A 23,090-nucleotide genomic window follows, 5' to 3' on the forward strand; every position below is an offset into this window, starting at 1 on the left:
CTTTAAAAACCTGGCTGTTCAGGCAGGCATTTGGGGTGGGTTAGGGTTTTTTAGAGCAGTGTGTGTGTTTTTTGTTCAGTTGATTATGTAAATTTGTTATTAGTAATGTACACCACCTGGAGTGGCCGGGTAGCTGGCCAGATGGGCAGCTAATAAATCAAATCAATCAATAAATAAATATATAGAAGGAGCACATCAGTCTAGCACTCTCTAGTGATGCTGATGCATCCACAAACCTGGTTATAGCATCCCCACATGAAGAAGAAACCTTTGTGCATGCAGCCCCCGCTGCTGGATGAAGCTGGAGAACTGCGTGTGTGGCATCTGTTTGTGCATGCAATTGCCAGGGATGTAGTGGTCAGTTCCGAAGTGCAGGTGCTCATCATGACAGACCCCATTAGCCACGCCCCCAAGAGAGTCCAAAAATGGCAGGCAGCCATATCAGCAAACCAGTTCTATCCATTTTCATCTCCACCAGGAGCAAGTCTTTTGTAAAGCGAATGGTCTTGATTGGCCATTCAGGATCAAGCCACCCCACAATATTATCATAATTACTACTTATTTATTGGATTTAATTTCTATACCGCCCAATAGCCAAAGCTATCCTGGCACGTCATTAAAAAATACCGATCATAATACAAGATAATAAAAATATAATATAAAATCTCTAACATACAAAACTTAAAACAATTTAAACAGCTGATATATTTACGATAAGATACTGGACCTTTGCATTATAATAGGGATAGCTCACAACAGTATATTGTTGCTGGGAAAATCCATCCTCACGCCCCCCCAGGATTGCAGCTAAGCTCAGAGGGAAGAGGGACTTCGGAGGGCTGGTGCTGGCAGATGACATCAGCGTCTCTGCTTATTAGCAAGTGCCGGCGCTTTGACCCTGTGAGCCCCGGCTCCACGACACCACTGGAAATTGCCCAGCCACCTAGGGAAGTGCTTCTGTGCCCCAGTGGGTCCTTCCTGGATTGGGGCGAATGGCTGGAGAAACATGAAACACACTCACCATCAACTTATCTGTTTTGCACATTGGCCCCGGGTGTTTCTGCATAACAGAACCATGTACCTCAAAATACAGGTGGTGGTGGTGGTGCGTGTGGGGGGAAAGCCCTTGCATTTGTGAACAGGCCAGGCACGTACACATAGCAGCCAGCTGCTTTCCATGTTCGTAGAATGTACCTAGTTTGAAGGCCTCAGTAGTCCCCAGTATCTGTGCAGATGGTGGAGCTTCAGGGAGCCCTGCCTCTTATTCCCCACAGCCTCGCTGAACCACCATCACCTGAGCTGCACAGAACGCAATCGGTATTGGAGCAGGGGAAGGGGAAGAGAGGCTTTAACCTTGTCCCCTCCCACCAATTCCCGCAGGCAGGATCACAGTTTACTTGCTGCTATTAGCAGCAGGGAAACACCCAGCATGATCAGAATTGCTGGGGTGGAGTGTGTGTGTGGGGGGACGAGGTTAAAGTGTCTTCCCTTTCTCTAGCAATCCTGATCCTGATCCAGATCGCAGTTCCTCCAGTGTTGATAGCAGTGAGGAACCAGGGAACCAGATCAGGATCACTGGAGAAAGGGAGAAAGAGATTTACCCTCACCCATTCCCGGCAACCTTGATCAGGATGGTTGTTGTTGGTGGGGGAAGGTTAAAGTCTGTTCCCCTTCTCCAGTGATCCTGAATCAGGATCGTTGGGGTGGGGTGGCAGTAAGAGGCTTTGCCCAGTTTCCCAGTGGATCTGCTCCTGAATGTGTGAAAGTGTGTGGGGCTATTCACACAACATGCTAACCCACACTCAGTGGTTGAGTGTAGATTGTTATTGAACCATGGATTGTTTGTTGAACCATGGGTTATTTGTTGAACTGTAGGTTAGCAGGTTGTCTGAATCCAGGACATTTTCCAGAGGGTGGCTTGTTAACCATGCAGTGTGGCTTGTTAACTACCCTGAACAACCGAACAACTACCCATGGATTCTCAAGGTGGCATGTTTGAGAAAAATAAACCACACTACATGGTTAACAAGCTACCCTGTGGGCCTTCAGACAACACGCTAACCCACAGTTTAACAAACAACCCATGGTTCAACAACAACCCATGGTTTAACCACTGAGTGTGGGTTAGTGTGTTGTATGAACCCAGTCTGTGTGTCCTGGCCCCGCCCACCAATGTCCGACTCACCATCCTCTGACCACCACAAGCTTGAGAGGACTCCGCTTTCCCGCTGTGCTTACTTACTGAGGATGAAGATGTGTTGAAGACTCTGGAAATGGGCCTTCCCAAACTCATGTTGCTTCTTCTTTGCAAGTTCTTGGGTGACTTGGCATCTGTCACAGAGACCAGCTCGCAATCTTAAGAGTAATAATGGGAGATGGGACGTTCTTAGAATTGTGGGGCCACTCAGAAGCACCTTCGCTGCACCATTCCCTCTATTTCGTATACCAACTACACCCTTATCTGGACAGAGATAGCCTAGCTACATTTATCCATGCTCTGATAACTTCTCGTCTGGATTACTGCAATGCGTTATACATGGGGCTGCCTTTGAAAACAGTCCGGAAACTTCAGCTGGTCCAAAATAGGGCTAACAAAATGAGATTGTTAACAGGGACTGGCCAGCGAGCTCATATTACGCCAGTACTTTTTCAGTTGCACTGGCTGCCAGTCCATTTCTGGGCCCGATTCAAAGCGCTGTTATTAATGTTTAAAGCCCTTAACGGCTTGGGGCCAGGTTATCTGAAGGATCGCCCCCTCCCATACGGACCTGCCCGGACCTTAAGACCATCCTCTGTGGCCCTTCTCCATGAGCCCCTGCCAAAGGAAGTGAGGCGGGTGGCTACAAGGAGGAGGGCTTTTTCTGCTGTGGCACCCTGGCTGTGGAATGAGCTCCCTAGTGAGGTTTGCCTGGCATCTACATTGTATTCCTTCTGGCGCCAGGTGAAGACCTTTTTATTTTCCCAGGCATTTTAGCATTTTAGCTTTCTAGACTTTTAGCTTTGTTGTTTTAAATCTGTATTTTAAATTCCTGCACTGCTGCTAGGTTTTATTCTGGTTGTATTGTTATATTGTGGTTTTAATGTTTTATATATTTTATATTGTTTTATTGTGTGCCATTTGGTTTTAATTTTTGTGAACCGCCCAGAGAGCTTTGGCTATTGGGTGGTATAGAAATAAATAAATAAATAAATAAATAAAATAAAATTTCCGATGTCCAAGTTGTGTGTGCTGCTGCTTACGTAGCTGAAACAGCAGCAGCCACAAACAACAGGGAGGTATTGGCAGTCTTGGGGAAATCCTGAGGTTTGCGTAAGTACAAAACCATATTTAGGGGAAAAAAAACCCAGAAGGTAGGGAGGAAAGCCCACGGAGGACTGAGCATGCTCAGCGCCTGCAAAATACTGACAGGCTGCTGGGGGAAAAAATGGAAAATGGGAAAATGGGAGAGGGCGAGTGGACTAGAGTAGCTGGGATCCTGAACAGTCACACTCCACGCTGTTGCAGCCACTGCCTGTTTAATCCAATGGATCTCTTCCTCACCAGGACGCAGTGCTCATGAAACGGTTTCTTCATGTTTGAAGCAGAAGCTGCCTCTGCACAGTTCTGATTGGCTGGCCTTCCATGATCTCACCAAGAAGCCACTCCATCCCCAATCCCCCAGAGCGGTTTTGCACTTTAAAAAGTGTCCTTTTTGAAATTAAAAAGGTAACATTGTGACGTATCCATGCATGAACGTTCCAAAAGACAGTCTTGTAGGACATTTAAGACTTAATAAATTTTGGACGCAAATCCTATGCATGTTTAGATGGAAAAAGTCCTACAACTCTCAGCATTCCCCAGCCAGCCATACTGGCTGGGGAATGCTGGGAGTTGTAGAACTTATTTTCTGTCTAAACATGCATAGGATTGCGCCCTTAGGGCTTGATCCTATGGATTGGACATCCATCAGGTGGAAGGCTCTGATCTCCTGTCCTATGCTCTGCCGGCAAGAACCTTGCAGGGTGGGAGGAACAACACAGTCTTTTCCGCCTCCTGATCCTCCTTCCGTGTCTCTGAGCATGTCTATCTTGCCTACTTTGCTGTGAGTGGGGACAGGAGTTGAGAGGATCTACATCCCCACCCACTGTTCTGCCCCCCAAACACCCATTTCCTCCCCTCCCAAAGTGGCAATGCCGACCTCAGGAAAGGAACTGCTGTAGAACTTTCCATGGTGGCTGGGAGTGGGGAAATCCACAGTTGGATCTCCACCTCTGAGACTAAGAACTTTTCTACACAAGGCATTTGTTGTGAGCTTCTCATCCCTTACCCACAGTTGTTTTTGAATTCTTTAGATTATTATTATTAATTTCATTTCTATACCACCCAATAGCTGAAGCTCTCTGAGTGGTTCACAACAATTCATGATGATGTTGTGACTCTCCAGCTTTGCTTCTGTGCCTAAAGAGCACGTCAGATATTTTTTTTTTAGACCAAGGAAAGTGTAGTATTTAATTGTAAAAGCGAAAGAAAGCTTTTTTTTTACTTGTGCATTTGTGCTATTCCACTATACCACAGTGCCACCAAGAGGTTACGTTGTGGAAAAGCAGGAAAGGAAATGATCTTTGTGAAGTGCGCGGATATTAATTCTGCGATGAAACTGAAAGTAGATACAGCAGATTAACAGCTTCATGTAGAAAAGCTCTGAAACTTTGGCCTCAGAGAAGAAAATCTCCAGCATCCTACAGCCCCTCAGATGCTGTCTAGGGGCTCTAGGATTGCTCTCTTATTGAATAGAGCCCACTATCAGATGCATGAAGTGCCATCTAATTCAGAAGGTATATATATTATATACCTTGCGTACAGATAGAAGACGTGTGTGTGTGTGTGTGTGTGTGTGTGTGTGTACGTATTTACAAAGTGAGGCCAAAAGTCAAGCAAAAGTCAGTGTGTGTCAGGACAAATGAATCCAGAATCCAGGTGTATGAATATCCCATCAGGAGGCCGGTGAACAAGCAGGTTACAATGGTGAGGAAAAGCAACTCCAGGGAACTTTTGACAGTGGACCCCTGCTGGGGTGAGGGCCCTTGGCAAGTGCCCAACCATGCCTACCCTGGCTACTGGCCCTGCTCATGGCCCGCCTGAGATGTGGCTGGAAAGTCAAGACTGATGGATGAGCTAGTGTTTGATTTGCTCACATGCATGGCTGTCACTTCAGTTGGGAATTCGGGAAGAGGCTCGGCCCAATGTCATGCCTGAGGGTTGTGGTGTGAGCGAGGGTGGGAGAACCTGTCAAGCTTGATGGGAAAAATATGAGGGCCATGGCAATATTATGAGGGCCATGGCAATATTATGAGGGCCATGGCAATAAGGGATGGATGAAACAGTCCATTTCCACTCTGGGTCACTGAAGGGAACCAGAAAAGACTTGGTGGGGGCATAGCTGCAGCAGACATGAATCTGTTTACCTGTTTTCCAGCACTTTCACATTTTCCTTAAGGACTTTCTGCTGTTCTCGCAGCTGGTGGTTTTTAGCAAACAGCTCTTCGATTCGCTGGGTGTCTCTAATTCAGGGTGAGAACAAGGAGCAAAATGAGAAGACTGGTGGATTCCAACACCCCCGAAACACTTCCCTTCTTTGCCATATATGCAGTTAAGTACACAGGCAAATAGCATAGTGAAGGCTTACAGGATGTCCGTGCTGGAGAGAGTGCTTAGAAGCAGGCACTGACAAAGTGTGTCCTGCTGCCAAAGGAGATAGGGCAGCGGTGTATTCTTTCGGCTTCGCAGGAACCCAGTCAGGACTGTGAATTAGGTGGCAGCCCCTGTGCTCCAACGGCGATTGTACTGAGGGGCTTCTGTGTGAACCAATTCTGAATGTTCTATAACAGGGGTGATGAACCTCGGGCCTATGGACCAAACTTGGCCCACCTGGTGTCCCAATCCTCAGATGGCCACTCCCCTTCCCCTGGCGCCAACCCTTCCCCCGACCACCGAGTGTTTGGTGTGCAGCTTTTGCATAGTTTCTTTCCCATTCGATAAGGCTGAAATGCTTCTCCTAAGGCCTAGATACTGACACAAACAGTTTTAAGCTAAAATATGATAGTATTTTTGGCTCTGCCTCTTTTGGCTTTGGCCCTACCCACCACCAGAATGTGGCCCCCGAGGGCTTCTCTGAAATTGAATTTTGAGCCTCGGGCTCAAAAAGGTTCAACACCCCTTTTCTCAAGCAATCTAACCCCAACCACCGCAGTATACAAAATGCAATAATGATCGACTTCACTCACCGACATCTCTCATTGGTCAGCTCACTTAGTTTTGTTTGCAGCCCTGAAAGAGTTAAAGAAAGTACAGATAAGACCTGGGATTCGTGCTGAACCTCACAGGACATGATAAATGCCACCTTTTGTGGCCGTGGGCACATTTGGCAATTTGAAAAACTGTCCTGAGCACCACCACAAAATGGCTGCCATGGGAGGTGTCGCAAAGCATAAGGTGGAGGTGGGGTCTGAACCCCAGCACACTAATCAATTCCATTGGACCCACAGTTTTCAGCACCAACAGAAACCTATTTCACAGCAATTCCAGCTGCCCTTAAAAAACTTGTTAATTAAAAAAAAATGTGGGAGAGGTAGGGCACCTTGGTGAGGCCCAGGAAAGGTGTCTGTGGATGCATTGGTATCCATAGCAACACATTGCCTACCCTTTCTAAGCGTATCAGTTAATGAGGCTTTCATTGGACTTGGCTAAATGACGTCCTCATTTGTACATGTCAGGTACAAAACCATAAGAATCATAGAATCATAGAATAGTAGGGTTGGAAGGGGCCTACAAGGCCATCGAGTCCAACCCCCTGCTCAATGCAGGAACCCAAGTCAGAGCATCCCTGACAGATGGCTGTCCAGCCTTGTCTTGAACGCCTCCAGTGTGGGAGAGCCCACACCTCCCTGGGTAATTGGTTCCATTGTCGTATTGCTCTAACAGTCAGGAAGGTTTTCCTGATGTTCAGCCGGATTCTGGCTTCCTGTAACTTGAGCCCATTCTTCCGTGTCCTGCACTCTGGGATGATCAAGAAGAGATCCTGGCCTTCTTCTCTGTGACACCCTTTCAAGTACTTGAAGAGCGCTATCATATCTCCCCTCAGTCTTCTCGTTTTGCCATCCTTATTTAATAGCTGAACAACCATTTCTTTCCTCTGCCTTTTACTATGCACGTAGCTGAAGAAGGCCTTTTTGTTGTTTTTAGCATCCCTCGCTAACCTCAGCTCGTTCTCAGCTTTAGCCTTCCTGGCGCCATCCCTGCAATTCTGTGCTACCTGCCTGTACTCTTCCTTTGTTACTTGGCCTTCTTTCCACTTCCTATATGTGTCCTTTTTTGTTTTCAGGTCATCCCTAAGCTTTTTGTGAAGCCACATTGGCTTCTTCTGTTGTTTTCCACCTTTTCTTCTTGTTGGAATTGTTTGTGATTGTGCCTTGAGAATTTCCTTTTTTAAAAGATCCCACCCATCTTGGACTCCTTTTCTCATTAGCGTTGCTTGCCATGGGACCTTACTGATCATTGTTCTGAGTTTATTAAAATCAGCTTTCCTAAAATCCAGGGTACACGTTTGACAACACTCGGCTTTTGCTTCCCTTAGAACCAAGAACTCAAGTGCAACATGGTCGCTTTCCCCCAGAGTTCCTGTAACTGCTACTTTATCCACTAAGTCATCTCTGTTGGTTAGGATCAAGTCAAGGATAGCCGATCCTCTAGTTCCTTCCTCTACTTTCTGTAGGAGGAAGTTATCCGCCACACAAGTCAGGAATTTCCTGGAGGGGCCATGTTTTGCAGAATTTGTCTCCCAACAAATATCGGGGAAATTAAAGTCCCCCATTACTACTACATCATGCTTCCTTAAAACATTGGCTATTTGCTTTTCAAATGTTTCATCCTTGTCTTCTCCTTGGTTGGGTGGCCGGTAGTAGACTCCGACCACCAGGTTCCTTTTATTCTTTGCTCCATTTATTTTGATCCAGATGCTCTCAATGGGGCTACCAAGCTCATCCTCCTGTATTTCTGTGCAGAGATATGTATTTTTCACATACAGTGCAACCCCACCTCCCTTTCTGTTCCTCCTGTTCTTTTTGAACAAGTTATATCCTTCAATTGCTGTATTCCAGTCATGAGAGTCATCCCACCAAGTCTCAGTTATACCTATCAAGTCATAATTTCCCTCCTGTATTAAGAGTTCAAGTTCGTTCTGTTTGTTTCCCATACTCTGGGCATTAGTATATAGACATCAAAGACCATGTGCTTCATAGTCTGGCTTTCTTCCTACATGTGTCTGAAGACTATTATTGGGCGCTATCAGAGCTGTTCTCTCCGTTGCAGTGCATGCGCCTACGTCCATTGTTACCCCCAACATTACATCTCCCTTCCCCGTAGGATTCAGTTTAAAGCCTTCCTGATGAAGTTCTTCATGCTGTGGCCAAACACATCCTTCCCATCCTTTGTGAGGTGCAACCTGTCCCTTGCCAACAGGCCATCTTCCAGGAAGTATAGCCCATGGTCCCAGAATCCAAATCTCTCTCGTCGGCACCACCTTCGTAGCCATTCATTCACCCAGAGTATTTTTCGTTCCCTTTCTATCCCTCTTCTAACTACTGGAAGGATGGATGAGAAAACTATCTGGGCCCCAAAGTTCTTGAGTTTCTTTCCCAGAGCTTCAAAGTCTGACGTGATTTCTTCGTAGCTCCGCTTGGCGGTATCATTTGTTCCCACATGGATGAGAAAAAAGGGATACCTGTCAGCGGGCTTTATGAGTGCAGGCAACCTTTCAGTCATGTCTCTAATTCGTCCTCCTGGGAGACAACATACCTGGCGAGTCCACGGGTATTCGTGACATACTTGGGTCTCGATCCCACGCAGCAAGGAGTCTCCCACTACTACCACTCTTCTCTTCTTCTTGTTGTAGGCCTGGGTTTCATCGCTTCTGTTTGACTGACCTTCAGCCTCTTGCTCACTCTCATGTAGGTTCCCTCTGCAGGCTGTCCTCCAGTCTCATCCGCAAGTACCTGGAATCAGTTCCACAGCTCCACTGCTTCCACTGGTGCAGGGTGGCATCTAGTTCTTCTCCTAACTGTCACCCTTTTCCAAGGAGTATCATCTACTCCATTTTTCTTCACCTCAGCATTTCCCACTGCCTCATCTTGCTGTTGCTCTTGAAGCTTCTGGTCTTCCCTTTGCTGCTGTAGTTCCCCCATTCTGTCCAAGAACTCTTTGTGTTCTCTTATTCCCCGGAGGGTCGACAGTCGCCGCTCCAGTCCACTTACTTTTTCTTCCAGCAGCGTGATCAACTTGCCCTTGTTGCAGGTGCAGGCCATGTTGTTCTCAGGCAAGAAAACAAACATTGCACACACCTTGCAGGTCACCACCACTGGAGAGTCTTGTCCTTCCATAGCCTCTTTTCCCTTTTTGTGTCTAGCTTTGTGATTGTTCTAGACTAGCCTGTGCCTGTTCCTCTACTCAGTAGAGGTTAAAAGCAGAGTCCCACTTGTGTGAAAGTGTGTGTTACAAGACAAATAAATGGAAAAAAGTTAGTTAAAAATAAAATAAAATAAAAAATGAAAAGAAATGTTAGGGGCCTCCCTCTTGACCTCCCCTGCCGAACTCCCCTGGCCAACTCCTGTTTGCTCCTCCTGTCCACTCGCTCTGGTCGCTCACTCTCTGGAAGCTTGCTTGCTTCTGTAGTCCCTGGACCAGCTGGAGCAGCTTGCTCTGCTCTGCTCAGCTGGGAGGCGGGAAACAGACTGGAAGAACATAGGAAGATCAGATCAAGGGTCCATCTAGTCCAGCATTCTGTTCACACAGTGGCCAACCAGCTGTCAACTGGGAACCCACAAGTAGGACATCAGTGCAACAGCACCCTTCTGCCCATGTTCCCCAGCAACTGGTGTACAAGCTTACTGAGACTGGAGGTAATATAGCCATCACGACAAGTAGCCATCAATAGCCTTATGCTCCATGAATTGGTCTACCCCCTATTTAAAGCCATCCAAATTGGTGGCCATCTTTACATCTTGTGGAAGTGAATTCCATAGTTTAACGATGCGCTGTGTGAAGAAGTCCTTCCTTTTATCTGTCCTGAATCTCCCACCAATCAGCTTTATGGGATGACTCCACTGGGTTCTAGTATTATGAGAGAGGGAGAAAAATGTCTCCCTGTCCATATTCTCCACACCATGCATAATTTTGTACACCCCCATCATGTCTCCCCTTACCCTCCTTTTTTCCAAGCTAAACAATCCCAGCTGTTGTAACCTTCCCTCATAGGGGAGATGCTCCAGCCCCTTGATCATTTTAGTTGCCCCTTTCTGCACTTTTTCTAGCTCTACAATATCCTTTTTTTAGGTGTGGTTTACTATACAACTTACTAATTCTGTTTGCCAAAATACAGTCACCCCCAGAGACTCCATCTGTGGCCACAGTTCACTTTGCAGTCAGCAGCAGGAAAGGTAGTTGGGGCTAACTTTCCATTGGCTTGTTTGGACTAACTTCTCCCTCTCCTCTCCTCTCCTCTCCTCTCCTCTCCTCTCCTCTCCTCTCCTCTCCTCTCCTCTCCTCTCCATTCATTCATTCTGGTGGCAAAGAGTTTTTCTGGTGGCAAAGAATCCCAGAAGACTGCTGGATTTGTATCAGGGAGACTTGAGTTCAAATCCTGTTCCACCACAAAGCTTACTGGGTGACCTTGCAACTGTCAGTCACTCTCAGCCTAAAGCTGCCTCACAAGATTGTGGTAACTTCAGTGGGAAAGCTACGTACACTGAGCTCTTTGAGGTGGTTATGGGGAAGGAACAGAAATGGAATAAATGAACTTCTTCTTCTTCTACAATATTAAAATTCTGTTTCTCCCTATGGTCTCCTAGGTGACTTAACATGCAGAAAGTCAAAAATATTACTATTATTTACAAAAGAAAGGGAACTAAAAGCAAGTAAAAAAACAGACAAGTAAAATAAATAATAAAAAAAACAAGTTGAAAGACACAGAAAACAGTTCACTCCCAATGCCCTGCTAAAAGCTTGGGAGAATAAAACCTTTTCCTCCCGGAACCTTCATGATAAGGTGGCAACCAGCAATTATGTCTGAGCAGGGTGTACTGGAATTGGGGTGCTGTGACAGAAAAGGCTCTGTTGCTGTAAGCTACCCAGTTAATCACCAAAGGTGGGGGTACCTGGAGCAGGCCTCAGCTGAAGATTTCAGTACATTGGCAGATATGTATAGTGGTGGTGGGGAGGTGAGGCTTCAGATATTCTGGTTCCTCCGTCTCACTACTCTATAGTTCTAACTGGGCAGAGAATCAGATAAAAGCCCATCTCTGCTTCTGTAGCACATGAAGATTTTAATGCAGGGGTGCAGAACCTCAGGTGTGTGAGCCAAAACTGGCCTGTCCAGGCTCCTAATCAGGACCTCTGGGTTTCCCAGATGGCCACACACTGTTCCTCCGCCAACATGGCCTTGCCCTTGACAGCCAATCATCTGGCAGTCTCTCAGCTTTTGCACAGGTTTACCCCCATTTCAAAAGCTTGAAATGCCTCTCCTAAGACTTAATTACTGGCAGTAAAAGCTTTAAGCTAAAATATTTCGATATTTGGGGTAATTTGGTCCCAGCCTGCTTTGCCTTCCACCCCGCCCACCACTGGAATGTGGCCCCCAAGAGCCTCTCTGAAAATGAATTTGGCTGAAAGTGGTCCAACACTTGTCTTAATGGGTAGGTGAAGCAATTGTATGTTATTGTTATGGTGCAGTTTCGGGGGCCTTTTTTTGAAAAAGAAAGGTGGGATACAAATATTAAATTGATACATAAGCAAAGAAACAGATCTGCTCTTTCCAGCAATGGGTTAAGTTGGTTCATCATCTTAAGTCAGACAAAAGCACTCCTAGCCCCAGCCACTGCCAGGAGTAAAACTGGACCAAGGTGCACTCATAAATTGCAACCCTGATTCTTCAGGGCAAGTGCAACTGCATCCAAAACAGACTGAGTTCTAACCTGGTGCCCTCCAGATTTTTGGACTACAGCTTCCATCATCCCTGACCACTGGCCAAGCTCTGATAGTCCAAAACAACGGGGACCCGTTGGGGAAGACTGAGTCCTGATCTGTAGTTCCGCTGACCAGGAACCTGACTATCTATCGGCCTTTTTAGTCATTTTTTTAAAAAGTTGTTACGAAGTAGCTCTCCTTTGAGTGAACAGTACTGACTCCATTTTGAGACACAGTCCCAAAGCTAGGCATCTTCACTCCCAGTTTTAGCAAAGATGGGAGAAAAGCACAGGAATGGGGTTGAGAGCAATTATGCAAGGCTAGATCAAGCAATTCAGTTTCTAACGGGCTTCCTAAAATGCATTCCCCAAAGGCAAAGGTGGGGAAAAAAACTGAGCAAAGCATGAATATGCTGGATAACAAGAGTGATATCTTGTGTAAGTTACCTAGTCAACTACCTGCAATGTGTTCCTGTTGTTGAACTCCAGCCTTAACACCTGTCATTGAGATGGTCATTAGCATGTACAGTCTTCTTTTGTTAAAGGAATAGTGAAAAGAAGAACCCAGCAGGACTGTTTCCAGCAAGTACAGCCATCCTCCCCAAGCACCCTCTTTTGTCATACAGGATGAAAGTCCAGTTCAGTCTTTATCCCATAGCAAGTAGCACCATTTCCAGTGCCTATGAGCAGTGTGGGCTCATCAGAGTTGCGATGTCGCTGTCTTTCTCTGAACTGTATAAGAATGCTCATGTCTGGCAGTCCCCGGTCCCCCATCCCCCTCTTCCCAGAGGTGTGGGCCATGCTGCTGAAATCATGAGGTGCCTTACCCCCCAGGGGCAAGGTGCCACACTGCTGCTGAAATCACGGAGTCTCTCCTCTCAGAGGAAAGGCTTCATGCTGAAATCCCTGAAGGACTAGCTTCCTTCCCGCTGGAATGGCTGGGTGCCTTGCTTGCCAGAGAAAGTTGCCAACAGTGGGTGCCTTGCCTGCCCTAGTCAAGGCTTCCTGCTCTCCTTCCCCTTTACCAGAGACCAGAAGTTGCAATGCTAGCTAGTTCTTGTATGCAGGAAAGGGCTTCAGCCCAAGGAAAGGTATATTGCTTTTGGAGGTTCTTAGTACAAACTGTAGCCTCCACTGCCTGTTTCCCTTCTCTCTCTGTGTGTGTATGCTTCAAGCCTCTGGAAGACTCCTTCCCGCAGTCTCGAAAGCTCCTTGTAGGCCTGGAGCTCAGCTTCACCAAGAATGCAGCTAATTTCCCCACCAAAGCATAACTTGGTGAAGGCTGGAGCATCCCCAGTTGGTCTAAGTGTTAACAAACCCATTGGCTCAGCTAATTTCCCCCAAACCAGCTTGTGCATTTGAATTTTTGTAAACCTCAATAAAATTGCCATTGTGGTGTTATCCTCTCCACAGCGTCTCAGTGTAGATCTCTTTGGGTGGGAATCGCCTTCTTAGCTATAGACACTCTATTTGCCAACGTCTAAAGATTCCTTATAAGCAGATGTGTGAGTTGTGTTAGAACACATGCAAGTTTGTACACTGGTCTAACTAGAGCACATCAGGTGACGAAGTCTAATAACCTAAACAATCGCTTAAATATTGCAGCCCTATTTTTAAACATGGCTTCCCAATTTTCATCTTACCTTGGACTTCTTTCTCATGTATTTCTTTGAGTTTGTTCAAGAATTCAGCAAAAGTTTCCGTAGCCATGTTCTGTGTTTTGTCACATGGGTGTGTTCACGTCTACAGGTCAGCAATGAAATCAGTTGCTCCCAGATCAGAGTTTTTTTTCACTGTTCAGTCTGTAGTCTAAAACCAAAGTATTATAGATGTATCAGTCCAGTCAGTGTGTATTTTAATATTGTCATTTCCTCCCCACTGCCACTTAATAAAGATATGCATGGTGGTTCTTTTGGTGCTAAAAACTAATGTATACACACATTTCACTCACAAAAGAGGATGCTTATAGGTGCCTATCTTAGAATTTCATGTGAAAAGTTTTGTAATGGTATTTCCAGTTGCCAACATTTGATTTAAGAAATGCTTGTGGATGGGGCAAGGAGATAGAGTCTAGTATACTTTGGTGCGAACCCAGCAAGTAGCAAACCCTTTCTCTGTGCTCCTGTGATTGGTACTGGCAGATAAGGTGGGCAGAGGGCCGGCCCTACCATTAGGTAGAGTGAGGCAGCCATCTCAGGCACCCAATATTTGGTGTCACAAAAGGGCAACAAACAATTTACTATTGGAGTATTTTTTATTGCCAGCGAGGGGAAAGACATTCAGGGGATTTTCTGCCTCAGGTACCAAAATAGCTTGACCAGCCTTGGATACATCTTGACATGATGGAGGGGGACACTATTTTCTGCTCTTCCTCAGACAACAAAAATGTCTTGGGCTCGTTCTGGGATGGAACTTGTACGTACAGTCTAGTGTGTGGTGAATGAGGTGCAAAGTTGCCACAGTTCTTTGCCCTCACGCACTCCACTTCCTCACTTCAAGAGAGCTCATGGCGATGCTGGTGGGGGTGAGGGAAGCACAAACATGCACATTGCAGTTTCTCACACAGTAGCATGTGAAACGGTGTCCTGATGCTCAGCTCAACAGCCTGACTCTTTAGTGCGCATGTATGGCATTCAGTCAGTAAAAAGCTTTTGTGCGAAGTGAAAACAACGCTGCTTAAAATAAAATAAATTCTTGGTTTACTCAAAAAATTCTGGCAGCCAGCCTCAAATGCTGACTTTTGTACAAAATAACCTTGTACTTGTCTTGGAGACCATAACAACAGATGGGCTGTCTGGTTTTATTTTTCCCACTTGGTTAACTGCCCTAGTAGGATCTTTTCCTAGTAGGAATTTTTTTTGGTATTGCTGTCCACCCCAGTCTAGAAGCAGTTCTCCAGGCATTCTGTGTATGACCCTCGATGCCGGGTTTTTGATTTTGTTTTGATTTATTTTATTTTGGTTTTATTCTGGATGTATTTTTATACTGCATTTTTAAGCTTTTATATTTAATACTGTTTTTATTCTGTACTTTGTGGTTTTATTTTTTGTGAACCACCCAGAGAGCTTCGGCTGTTGTGCAGTATAGAAATATAATAAATAAAATGATGAATTTAATTTATAGGACCATTTATATCCCACCTTTCTATTTTTACAAACATTTCTAAGGTGGCTAAGAATTGGATTAAAAACAAACAGAAACATTTTAAAACTAACAAACAAACAAATCTAATCTAATTGTTAGAGCAATACGACAATGGAACCAATTACCTAGGGAGGTAGTGGGCTGTCCCACACTGGAGGCATTCAAGATGAGGCTGGACAGCCATCTGTCAGGGATGCTCTGACTTGGATTCATGCATTGAGCAGGGGGTTGGACTCGATAGTCTTGTAGGCCCCTTCCAACCCTACTATTCTATGATTCTAATCTAATGCACTGCTGAATAATTTAAAAACAGACAAGAGCAGCAGTTAAAATTAAAAGTAATCTGCAGAGGGAAGCCAGGGAAAATTAAACCCACTGGTGTCCAGCTTGCAAAGAAAGACTTACTGTATTGTCTGATTCCCTGGAGAAAGTGTTTTACTCACCATAGGTGAACAGGAAAATGGCTCTTTAGAAGTTCAAAATAAACTGAATGCCTGGGGTCGGTAGAGGAAGAGGGATTATGTTCTCAGCTACCCACTTGTCATGGGCAATTAATCACGTTTGCACAGATGTCCTTTAAACACCTGCCTTAATCATGACTATTCAGTGGTGTTTTATTTCCCTGGTGATATTCCAAAGGTGTCATTAGTTTGAGGCCTTGCCAGTTCCATTCAGGACCAGGGCAGGGTCAGATGGGAAAGGCTTTTATGAAGGCAAATCTTTCCAGGAAGCTCAAATTGCATTAATACCTGTGGCTAGAACTCCACCCTCACGACATCCACTGGCTCTCTAAAAGCAACCTGTGTGTTGTGGGTTCAATATGTGTATGTGGCTTGGCTGTTTTTTGTTTTAAAAAACCCCTTTTGTTTTCAAAGCACCTTGAAGTTTTGCAAAACTGAGAGCAGTGTTAAACATCTTGAAGGGATCGCTTCTTCCCTGCCACGTTTTAGTCAAATCTTTCCTGATCTGCCATAGCGGAGTTTCTTGACTTCTCAATAAAACCGCTGTGTAATATTACACAGATAAGTCATTTGATACCTGCTTGCTAAACAGGAACGACAACTCTTGTCAACTGAGAAATGTTCTTGCAAAAAGAAAAAGGGAGAAAGAAAAAAAGAGTGACAGAGATCGAGCCTAGCCGTGGAAAGACGGATTTTTCTGCCCTCAATTTGTCTCCACAAACATGTTGTGCCTACACTGTAGATATTATGAGAAGCTACTTTTGTTATTAATATCGTTTACATAAGAAGAGCCATGCTGGATCAGACCAAGGGTCCATCTAGTCCATCATTCTCTTCATACAGTGGCCAACCAGCTTCGACCAGGAACCCACAAGCGGGACATAGGCACAACAGCACCCTCCCGCCCATGTTCCCCAGCAACTGGTGTACATAGGCTCGCTACCTCTGGTACTGGAGGTAGCACATAGCCATCAAGACTAGTAGCCATTGATAGCCTTTTCCTCCAGGCTAAGCACCTTTTAAAGCCATTCAAATTGGTGGCCATCACTACATGCTGTGGTTAGGAATTCCATAGATTAACTCTGCGCTGTGTGAAGAGGTACTTCCTTTTATCTGTCCTGAATCTCCCACCAATCAGCTTCATAGGATGACCCCGGGTTCTGGTATTTTGCGGGAAGGAGAACAATGTCTCCCTATCCACATTTTCCACAACATGCATAATTTTGTACACCTCTATCATGTCTCCCCTTGTTGTTGTTGTTCAGTCGTTCAGTCATGTCCGACTCTTCGTGACCCCATGGACCATAGCATGCCAGGCCTTCCTGTCCTGCGCTCTCTCCCGGAGCGTGCTCAAGTTCATATTCATTGTATCCGTGATGCTATCTAGCCATCTCATCCTCTGCCGTCCCCTTCTCCTTTGGCCTTCAGTCTTTCCCAGCATCAGGGTCTTTACCAGGGAGTTTTCTCTTCGCATTAGGTGGCCAAAATATTGGAGCTTCAGCTTCAGTATCTGTCCTTCCAATGAGCACTCAGGGTTGATTTCCTTTAGGATGGACTGATCTGACCTCCTTGCAGTCCAGGGGACTCGTAAGAGCCTTCTCCAGCACCACAGTTCGAAAGCATCAATTCTTCGGCGCTCAGCCTTCCTTATAGTCCAGCTCTCACAGCCATACATTACTACTGGGAAAACCATAGCTTTGATTAGACGGACCTTTGTCGGCAAGGTGATGTCTCTGCTTCTTACTATGCTGTCTAGGTTGGCCATAGCTTTCCTCCCAAGGAGCAAGCGTCTTTTAATTTCATGGCTACAGTCACCGTCTGTGGTGATCTTGGAGCCCAAGAAAGTAAAATCTGTCACTGCTTCCATTTCTTCCCCTTCTATATGCCAGGAAGTGATGGGGCCAGATGCCATGATCTTCGTTTTTTTAATGTTGAGTTTCAAACCAGCTTTTGCACTCTCCTCTTTCACCCTCAACAAGAGGCTCTTTAGATCCTCTTCGTTTTCTGCCATTAGGGTGGCATTGTCTGCATATCGGAGGTTGTTGATAATTCTCCCAGCAATCTTAATTCCGACCTGTGATTCATCCAACCCGGCATTTCTCATGATGTACTCTGCATATAAGATAAATAAGCAGGGTGACAATATGCAGCCTTGTCGTACTCCTTTCCCAATTTGGAACCAATCGGTTGTTCCATGTCTGGTTCTGACTGTTGCTTCTTGACCCTCGTACAGGTTTCTCAGGAGACAGGTAAGGTGGTCTGGTACTCCCATCACTTTAAGAATTTGCCACAGTTTGTTGTGATCCACACAATCAAAGGCTTTAGCGTAGTCAATGAAGCAGAAATAGACGTTTTTCTGGAATTCTCTTGCTTTCTCCATGATGCAGCGAATGTTGGCGATTTGATCTCTAGTTCCTCTGCCTCTTCTAAACCCAGCTTGTACTTCCGGTAGTTCTCGGTTTGCATACTGCTGAAGCCTAGCTTGTAGGATTTTGAGCATCACCTTGCTGGCATGTGAAATGAGCGCAATTGTGCGGTAGTTTGAACACTCTTTGGCATTGCCCTTCTTTGGAATTGGAATGTAAACTGACCTTTTCCAGTCTTGTGGCCACTGTTGAGTGTTCCAGATTTGTTGGCATATTGAATGCAGCACTTTAACAGCATCATCTTTTAGGATTTTAAATAGCTCATCTGGAATACTGTCATCTCCGCTAGCTTTGTTGTTACTAATGCTTCCTAAGGCCCACTTGACTTCACTCTCGAGGATGTCCGGCTCAAGTTCAGTGACCGCACTATCATGGCTATCAGGGACATTCAGATCTTTCCTGTATAGTTCTTCTCTGTATTCTTGCCACCTCTTCTTCATCTCATCTGCTTCTGTTAGGTCCCTGCCTTCTTTGTCCTTTATCATGCCCGTCTTTGCACAAAACGTTCCCTTGAGATCTCCAATTTTCTTGAAGAGATCTCTAGTCTTTCCCATTCTGTTGTTTTCCTCGATTTCTTTGCATTGTTCATTTAAGAAGGCCTTCTTGTCTCTCCTTGCTATTTTCTGGAACTCTGCATTCAGTTGGGTATATCTTCCCCTTTCTCCCTTGCTTTTCACTTCCCTTCTTTCCTCAGCTACTTGTAAAGCCTCATCAGACAGCCACTTTGCTTTCTTGCATTTCTTTTTCTTTGGGATGGATTTCGTTGCTGCCTCCTGAACAATGTTACGGACCTCCGTCCATAGTTCCTCAGGCACTCTGTCTATCAGGTCTAATCCCTTAAATCTATTCCTCACCTCCACTGTATATTCATCAGGGATATGATTTAGGTCATACCTGAACGGTTTAGTGGTTTTCCTGACGTTCTTCAATTTAAGCCGAAATTTTGCAAGAAGCAGCTCATGATCTGAGCCACAGTCAGCTCCAGGTCTTGTTTTTACTGACTGTATGGAGCTTCTCCATCTTTGGCTGCAAAGGACATAATCAATCTGATTTCGATATTGACCATCTGGTGACGTCCATGTGTAGAGTCGCCTCTTGTGCTGTTGGAAAAGAGTGTTTGCTATGATCAGCATGTTCTCTTGGCAAAACTCTATTAGCTTTTGTCCTGCTTCATTTTGTACACCAAGGCCATGCCTGCCTGTTATCCCGGTGATTTCTTGACTTCCTACTTTAGCATTCCAATCCCCTATGATGAAGAGGACATCTTTTTTTGGTGTTAGTTCTAGAAGGTGTTGTAGGTCTTCATAGAACCCATCAACCTCAGCTTCTTCGGCCTCAGTGGTTGGGGCATAGACTTGAATTACTGTGATGTTGAATGGTTTGCCTTGGATTCGTACTGAGATCATTCTATCATTTTTAAGATTGTACCCCAGTACTGCTTTTCCCACCCTTTTGTTGACTATGAGTGCTACTCCATTTCTTCTCAGGGATTCTTGCCCACAATAGTAGATACGATGGTCACCTGAATTAAATTCGCCCATGCCTGTCCATTTGAGTTCGCTGATTCCCAAGATGTCGATGTTCAATCTTGCCATCTCATGTTTGACCACCTCCAGCTTACCTTGATTCATTGATCTGACATTCCAGGTTCCTAAACAATATTGTTCTTTACAGCATCGGATTTTCTTTTCACCACCAGACACATCCACAGCTGAGTGTCCTTTCGGCTTTGGCCCAGCCGCTTCACTCTTTCTGGCGCTACTTGGAAATACCCTCTGCTCTTCCCCAGTAACATATTGGACACCTTCCGACCTGAGGGGCTCATCTTCCGGCGTCATCTCTGTTAGCCTTGTGATACGTTCCATGGGGTTTTCTTGGCAAGAATACTGGAGTGGGTTGCCTTTTCCTTCTCCAGTGGACCACATTTTGTCAGAACTCTCTGCCATGACCTGTCCGTCTTGGGTGGCCCTGCACGGCATAGCTTATGGCTTCACTGAGTTACGCAAGCCCCTTTGCCACAACAAGGCAGTGATCCATGAAGGGGATGTCTCCCCTTACCCTCCTTTTTTCCAAGCTAAACAATCCCAGCTGTTGTTACCATCTCTCATAGGGGAGATGCTCCAGCCCTTTGATCATTTTAGTTGCCCTTTTCTGCACTATTTCCAGCTCTACAATATCTTTTTTTAGGTGTGTTGACCAGAACTGTACACAGTATTCCAAGTTTGGTTGCACTTATTACCATCAATGCACATAGTACTTTAAATGTACTAATTATTTTTGCTTTAATATAAACAAATGGGCAGGTCCCTGCCCTGAGGAGATTACAGTCTATGGGTTGTATCCAATGGTGTCTTCCACCAGCAGAACAGATAGTGCTGGCAGATCAAATGTTCTCTTTCCCTTGCAGCCCCCTGCATGCCCCTCATATCTACTCCAGAGGGTTTGGGGTTGTTGTTGTTCAGTCGTTCAGTCGTGTCCGACTCTTCGTGACCCCATGGACCATAGCACGCCAGGCCTTCCTGTCCTGCGCTCTCTCACTGGTTGTGTAATGTTGGATTTAACCCCATATGTTGACATCCAGGGGAGTGTGTGTGTGTGTGTGTGTGTGTGTGTAAGGGAATGACTGAAGCAAGGGGAACAGGGGAAGAATGTGTTCCAAAGCTGTTACATGAATGTAGGCTTGCTTTCAATGGGAGATGAGGGCTCAGAGGGTAAGCCAAAGAGGTGGGTTTGAGAGAGACAGACAGACACAGAGAGGAGTAGCCAGTATCTGGCTTTGGGGGCTCCTTGAGCCAAATCCTCTCAAGTGGTCTCCCCTTTAAGATATGAGAGGTGGGCTCATCCCCCAGCTCATGCCAACCTCTTCACATACACCAGAAATAAGGAGGCCATCTGTCTCACTTTACAGAGGACTTCAAATCGGGGACTGTCCTCTGACAAAGAAGCCCAAGAAGGAAGAAGAGGGGCCTTGAAGCTGCCTGCAGCAGCTAAGCATCTGGACAGCAGCCTGAGCAAGGCACACCGGAGGTCACCTGGGGGGTGTCTCCATGAGCGATTTACTCTGAACTAGCTGTGTTTGGAGGTCACTGGGGATACATGGTGTTATGACCATCCAGCAGCCACCCCCGGAGCTTATCGGGGAAAACCCGGATTTCCTGAGACTATTTAAAGTCCGATTCTTTTCCTTAAGTCGGTTCTCCATGGTATAGCTGTTGTATGCCCCAACCCCTGCATTTACCTTGGGTATGCTAGCCCTGCCCAGGGGTGTGCCTTTCATCATGATCCTGGTCAAGGGGTGTTTCCTGTCCCTGTGGTTCCCAGCACAAACCAATTAGTGTCTACTCAGAAGGAACTCTCATTGTGCTCAATGAGGCTTGCACACATCAGAATTTACAGAGATCCCCGTGAACTGAATACAGAGTTTAAAGCACCGATTCCCTGATGCCTGTAAAGCGCTTTACCGAACCTGCGATTCTCCATGGCTTGGTTTATTGCCTTAGGAAGTAACTACTTTACACCTTCATTATAAAGATCCTGTGGTTAGAAAGGGGGCTGGTTTCCCATCCCTGTGTCCCTCCTGTCTTTCCCAGCACAAGCATATGTGTGTCTACTCAGAAGTAACTCCCATTGTGCGCAATGAGGCTTGCTCCTCAAAAGCAAGTGCATCTGGGCTTTCAGGGGAAAGCGGGGAGAGGGGAAGCCTCTCTTATTGGTTGAGCAGTCAGATGGCGTTCACTCCAACCCCCATCCCCACCAGGAAGTATGTTCTGTGAAGTGATTTTTGCTGGTGTGGAGCACTTGCTCATGGAGCCCTGCATGGACCAAAGCGCAGCAAAGCTGATTCCTTTTTTAAAAAATCCAGTACGCCTTCATTTGCTTCTTCTTCCATTGTCGTGGAGACACAGTCCTAGGCACCATCTCCCCACCCGCCCCAGTGAAATGTATTGGATTTCTATTTAAATTATAGTCATTATTTCTAAATGTGCACAAATAAAATAAAATTTAGCATATGCAAAAGTTATGCAAATCTGCATCGTCCTTGGGTCCTGTTTGCTGGTGATGCATTTCCTTCTTTTTTGGCAATGGGTATGTGGCCACCCTCACCAAAAGTAGGAGAGGCGGGCATCAGGGAGAGGATGGGCAAGTGAGCGAAAAAGCAGATGGTGGAAAGTGGCAGCTGCTGCCACTGTCTAATTATTAGGGATGCTGGAGAAATTCGAGATGGACTAAAATGACCTTGGATTTCTAAGAATCCAACCTTCAGAACCCACTGCGGACTGACCTTCTGAGGCTGTGTGGAGTCCGTGGACTTTTGATCTTTTTTTTACTTTCCTGAAATTTATGCATATTTATTTGTAGGAAAATATGCACGTGTCTGCTGCGGAAAAGTTGAATGGAATGGGGGGCGATATGCTAATCGTTACATACTAAGGTAAACTTTGTAAATTGTTGCGAACCTTCTTACAGAACTATTTGCATATTTTTCCGCATAATGAAAAAGAAAGAAAGAATCTGTATGTGAACAGACAATGAACAAAAAGCAACACTGTGAAACATAGTCGGAACGGATTTTACACAGTCTGTACATCCCTCCTAGTTATTCACCTGCCCTCTCCCTCCAGGTGGCAGTGCCAGTTGGGCCAAGATGGTTCCTGTTCCCATGACTGCCCAGAGAGAAAGGGGAAAGTGGGCAGTCATAGCCGCTGCTGCTTCTCCTCCTCCTCTTCCACACCACCAGTACGGGAGAGGTCGTAGTGCAGTGGGGGGGGGGCACCTGCTTTCATGCAGAAGTTCCAAGCTCAGTGCTTAGCATCTCTAGTTAAAAGGATCAGCTAACGCATAATGGGGAAGTCCTCCGACTGAAACCTTGGAAACCAACTGCCAGTACGTGTAGGCCAGCCGTCCCCAGCTGGATGCCCTCCAAATGTTTTGGACTTCAGTTCCCATCAGACCCAGTCAACATGGCCAGTCAGTGGAGGCTGGTGGCTTCGAAGGCAGTGGGGCGGTGAATCGCACCTTGGATAGCTCCTTTAGAGTTCTTACTGGCTCTGACTGAAACCTGGAG

At 45.8% G+C, this 23,090-nt stretch overlaps 1 protein-coding gene across 2 annotated transcripts in view; it reads right to left on the reverse strand.

Moving 5' to 3' along the window:
- The window catches only part of RBBP8NL (RBBP8 N-terminal like), an 83,545-nt gene that overhangs the window by 40,686 nt on the left and 19,769 nt on the right, over positions 1–23,090 (reverse strand). For both annotated transcript variants that reach the window (XM_084848406.1, XM_084848407.1), the window contains 4 exons: positions 13,638–13,803; positions 6,265–6,307; positions 5,446–5,541; positions 2,243–2,355 (listed from right to left, as the gene is read on the reverse strand). In XM_084848406.1, coding sequence (XP_084704532.1) covers positions 2,243–2,355; positions 5,446–5,541; positions 6,265–6,307; positions 13,638–13,704 — 319 coding nt within the window. In that variant the 5' untranslated portion in view covers positions 13,705–13,803. The remainder of the gene's footprint in view (positions 1–2,242; positions 2,356–5,445; positions 5,542–6,264; positions 6,308–13,637; positions 13,804–23,090) is intronic.

This window comes from Heloderma suspectum, chromosome 4 (assembly GCF_057233095.1).
Source record: "Heloderma suspectum isolate Gila_16-S chromosome 4, 16-S_ref, whole genome shotgun sequence".
Taxonomy (NCBI): Eukaryota; Metazoa; Chordata; class Lepidosauria; order Squamata; family Helodermatidae; genus Heloderma; species Heloderma suspectum.